Genomic DNA, 5114 nt, shown 5'->3' on the forward strand with positions numbered 1-5114 from the left:
ATGTGTGGGGCTGAGAGGCAGGAAGCTGGAGCAACCAGGGCTCTGCTGCTTGAGGGAAGAGCAGAGAAGACAGGCAGGAGTCTTCCAGGGTTGGCCCAGCTGGCAAGAGAGGGGGTGCTCCAAATCACAGACCTGCTGCAGCACTGCTGGCCCTTGGAGACCACTGAGGCCAGCCCCCAACTTAGCACAGGAACCTGAGGCAGAGACAGAAGGGGGTGAATTTGCCTAGGTTTCTCAGCTGGTCAGTGGCAGAGCCTAGACTAGAACCCCAATTTCTTGACCTGTGGTCCAGTGCCCTTTCCCCAACATTGTTCTGTGAGAATCAGGCTGAGGCAGGGCCAAATAAGTCAAAATGAGGATTAGGGATTTCAAGTCGAGGCCCCTGATCAGAGTTTCCATTCTGCTCCTAACCTGCCGAGTGACCTGCGGCAGGAAGCACCTGCTCCCTGGGGCTTTGCCTAGGAGCCCTGCGGGCCTACCACCCTCCCCAGCACCTGCCCGCCAATTCTGGGGTGAAAGGGGCAGCCTGAGAATGTCTGTTGCCCCACTAGGGAGTGCGGCCCTGGAAGCCATGTGTTCCAGGCAAAACCCCCCACTCCACCCCATGCATTGACTTCACTCACACTCACACTGTCACACACACAAACACACACACACACGGGCCTCCCTCCTCGGCACAAGGACAAACTCACCGCCTGCCTCACTTGCGCGCGCACACCCACCTACACACACGTCTTCACACATGCACACCCGCCCTGTGCATTCACAGTTACCGGCACCCACTCCCTCGCTCACAAACTCCCACATTCGCCCGGCCCCCGCCGTTCCGCCTCCGCGCTCCCCACGCTGGAGTCTCACGGCGGGCGCCTGAGCCCCTGCGTCGTTTGCCGGTGAGGGTGGTGCACGCGCGGCGGGCCGCGCCCACACCCGCCCCGACCCCGCCCCTGCCCCTCGTCTGGATCCTGGCCCCGGATAGGCCCCGCCCCTCGCCGGATCCCGCCCCCGGCTAGCCCCGCCCCTGGGCCGGCCGGAGGATGTGAGCTCACTCCCTCCTCCCTGCTCCCGCCGCCGCCAGGAAGCGTTCGCCCGAGGTCCCGGCTTGCTCGCTGCCAACGGGCCAGCTAGGGAGTCAGCCGCCTGCCGGGCCCCCGGGCCGGAGTCGCCCGCCCCGTCCCTGCCTGCGCCACACGCAGGAGCTGCCTTCCAGATGGGTACGGAGTGAAGGCGGGCGGCGGGGCCGAGACAGCGTCAGGCTCCCAGTCACCGCGCCGCCTGGGGCCCGCGCCTCGCTGGGGGAGCGCGCACGCCGCGCCCACCGCGCTTCCGGCCTGGCCACGTGACCACGCACGCACGTGTTCCAGCCTTCGGCGCCGCGGATCGGGCCCTCCTGCTGGCTGCCCACCTAGAGCCGACTGAGGCCGGGCGGGGGAGGCGGGGGCCGCCGAGCAGGGCCGAGCAGCAAGCCTGTGTGGACGGGCGGGCAGCAGCCTCGCCATGAACCCCAGGGGCCTGTTCCAGGACTTTAACCCCAGTAAGTTCCTCATCTACGCCTGCCTGCTGCTCTTCTCGGTGCTGCTGCCCCTCCGCCTGGACGGCGTCATCCAGTGGAGCTACTGGGCCGTCTTCGCGCCCATATGGTTGTGGAAGCTCCTGGTCATCGCTGGTGCCTCGGTGGGCGCGGGCGTTTGGGCCCGAAACCCTCGCTACCGCGCCGAGGGGGAGGCCTGCGTGGAGTTCAAAGCCATGTTGATCGCCGTGGGCATCCACCTGCTGCTGCTCATGTTCGAAGTCCTGGTCTGCGACAGGGTGGAGAGGGGGACCCACTTCTGGCTGCTGGTCTTCATGCCTCTCTTCTTCGTATCCCCCGTGTCCGTGGCCGCCTGCGTGTGGGGCTTCCGACACGATAGGTCGCTGGAGCTGGAGATCCTGTGCTCTGTCAACATCCTGCAGTTCATCTTCATCGCCCTAAGGCTGGACAGGATTATCCACTGGCCGTGGCTGGTGGTGTTCGTGCCCCTGTGGATCCTCATGTCGTTTCTCTGCCTGGTCGTCCTTTATTACATCGTCTGGTCCCTCCTGTTCTTGCGGTCCCTGGATGTGGTTGCTGAACAGCGGAGAACACACGTGACCATGGCCATCAGCTGGATAACGATTGTGGTGCCCCTGCTCACCTTTGAGGTTCTGCTGGTTCACAGATTGGATGGCCACAATACATTCTCTTACATCTCCATATTTGTCCCCCTTTGGCTTTCCTTAATAACTTTAATGGCCACCACATTTAGGCGAAAAGGGGGCAACCATTGGTGGTTTGGTATTCGTAAAGATTTTTGTCAGTTTCTGCTTGAAATTTTCCCGTTTTTAAGAGAATATGGGAACATTTCGTATGATCTACATCATGAAGATAGTGAAGATCCCGAAGAAACATCGGTTCCAGAAGCTCCTAAAATTGCTCCAATGTTTGGAAAGAAGGCCAGGGTAGTTATCACCCAGAGCCCTGGAAAATATGTTCCCCCACCTCCCAAGCTAAATATTGATATGCCGGATTAAACTCGTCTTCTAGGGAGTGCCCATAAGTGAAATAGAAACCACATACACACACACACAGAGTCCACCTTACTCTTGCCTCTTTGTCCGACCGTCCCAAACCTGGAACTGAAAACAGGCTCTAAACACCATCATCTCATGCCTTATTTGAAATTGATGCCTATCAGTGACTCATCAGTATGTACCATAGATGTAGGAGGATACTTTAATATATGGCTGTGTCTATGTGTGGTGTGTGTACATGTGTGAGAGAACTTCCCAGGTGAATGCTTAAGTAGCTAGCTGGGAGTAGTAAGTTGAATTGTTTTAGTAGGTCCTCAAATGGAATAACTACGCAGCTGGGGGTTTTTTAAGTGGCACTATATATATGAAAAGTATTGTTTTAAAAAGTATTTTTATACACTGCTAGCCTAAACTTGTATTTCAGATTGTGCCTGTTGTAATGTAAATCAATAGCAAATATAAAGAATTCTCTTTCCCACCACTTGTTTATAAACCTCATAGTTGTTATTTTTAGTGTTCCTACTGTTAAAATAGTTTTTCTTTGGGCTTTATTGATACTGGTCTTTAAAAGCCAATTAGATGAATTTTTCTAATGCAGTGAATCCATGCATATATGATACTTATGTGAATATTTTAGCAATGTAGTATATTATGTTGATTCTAGTTCCGTGCAGTACAATGTATTATGTTAAAGTATTTTTTTTAAGTTTATATGTGAAGATATATGTCTACTGCAGGTGTTCTTAAAGATTGCTCAGAATATTAGTATGTACCTGTTGTGGGATTATATCAAAGTACTAGGCATGAATATAGAGATTGAAAATCCCAGGGATCTTAATATTCAGGTGGTAAATGACTCAGTCTGCACAGTTTTAAGGTCTCTCTTAGAAAAAGGAGACACCATCCTTTGGTAACAGGTGACATGCGCCAGTGTGGTACCAGGCCATAAACTGACACTGTTATTTAGCACCTTGAATTTTTCCCACACAGATGATTACCTCTCTTCAGGAACAACCAAAATAAGCAACAAGTGGTTTGTCCATTTCTAAGAATCTTAGAACATTAGTTGGCCATAATATAAAGTATTACTTGTCATTGGAAAGCTGAAGAGAGTGGCCTTAACCAAAAATGGCCAAAAGTATTAGGTATTATTTTAAGGTCCAAGCTTTTTGATCTGTCAGCAACAGGGAAATAATAGTTCAGGTTATTTTTTAAATCAGTACAATGTTTCTTTAGGTACAGGTGGTACACCAGGGAATCAGAGGGCAAAAACCAGATCCTGGGAGAGTAACATTCCTTTAACTGAGACCAAATAAACATTTTCAAAAAGAGGTTAAAATTAAAAGAAGTATTGATGTTACGGGGGAGAAGACTGGAGGGAATCCATTTTTATTATTACAGCTTAGTAAAAGTGATCTGTATTGGCCTCCATATGAATTAAGTAAACAATTTAATTACCTGGTGAGGGAGCATGCTAACAACAAATGCTGGCAACAAAATCCAGCCCCTGGGAACCCGGATACCTGACAGCCTGAGGGAGCTGCAGCTCAGCTTAGCAGGCCAGGACCGAGCGCAGGTCCCATACGCACATGCTGATGGTTTACACCAGCCGTGAGAATGTGGGAAGCAGCCCTGAGCAGCAGAGGATGTAACATTTCATAAAGAAGGATTCATTTTCTCAAATATTTATTGCAGACCTACTCTGAGCCAGACATGGTGTTAGGAAATGTGGATTCATTAGAGAGCAATGCAGATGTGGCCCCTGCCTGCACACAGAAAGTATACAGTTAGGAGTGATGAGAAGAGAGTGCTCATCACGGCAGCCTGCCTGTGGGAGGGAAGGAGCCACAAGCAGGGTATGCAAAACGCATGGAAGGATGCTACCGGCCTTGGAGTGACCTTCACCTGGAACTTCAGGCCCATCTTTGTTTTCAGGAACCCAGTGTCCCCAATCACCCCCAATCCACCCCCAAATAATATCTCAAAGTCATTGACTTACACTGCAGTAAGATTAGGAGTGGAGGAGCAGGTTGCTGGAGGAATGGAAGGGCAGATTTGAGGGCAGCAGTGGGATCACCAGCCCCTCCTGTTGGCACCTGAAACAATCCTCCTAACCTGATGGGTCCCTCCCCACACTCACCCAACCCATCTTCTCTCCTCTCCCCCAAAGTGTTGGAGGGTTGGTGTCTGAGTGTGATTACGAGCTTTCTCACCCAGGTGGGTCATCCTGTTTCAGACCTCTTTCCTGCTCCAAGACCACTGAGTAAAACCAGTGGGAATGACAGGTTGTAGAATGTTGTTTAGTGTGTAAAAGTTAATATAATCTCAGCTGTGCCTGGGGATTTACCTCATTGCCATGCAACGCTGACTATCCACAATATTTAGCATGTGTCAAATTCTGTAACTGCAGTTTCTGCTATAAGGTGATGTATTGGTTTTTGCTGCAAAGGAACCTCAAAAATCTGAGTGACCTACAATTATAAACTCTCACTCTGGGCTCTGCACGTTGACTGCGGTGATAACACTCCAGGCCGTGGGTCTGATCCAGCTCTGCTGCACAATGCATC

General features: G+C 51.6%; 1 protein-coding gene across 1 annotated transcript; it reads left to right on the top strand.

The window, feature by feature from the left end:
• The first annotated feature begins 1062 nt into the window (after positions 1–1062).
• Positions 1063–3984, top strand: TMEM185B (transmembrane protein 185B). Its single transcript, XM_004423905.3, has one exon. It carries the CDS (start codon positions 1495–1497, stop codon positions 2545–2547), a length of 1053 nt encoding a protein of 350 aa, XP_004423962.1. The 5' UTR covers positions 1063–1494; the 3' UTR covers positions 2548–3984.
• The last annotated feature ends 1130 nt before the right edge of the window (positions 3985–5114 follow it).

The sequence above is a fragment of the Ceratotherium simum genome, chromosome 9 (assembly GCF_057802395.1).
Source record: "Ceratotherium simum simum isolate JZ-2026a chromosome 9, ASM5780239v1, whole genome shotgun sequence".
In the NCBI taxonomy this organism is placed as follows: domain Eukaryota; kingdom Metazoa; phylum Chordata; class Mammalia; order Perissodactyla; family Rhinocerotidae; genus Ceratotherium; species Ceratotherium simum.

What these genes read in the sequence shown, in the direction of transcription:
- TMEM185B (XM_004423905.3), top strand. Translation starts at nt 1,495, where the DNA reads ATGAACCCCAGGGGCCTGTTCCAGGACTTTAACCCCAGTAAGTTCCTC.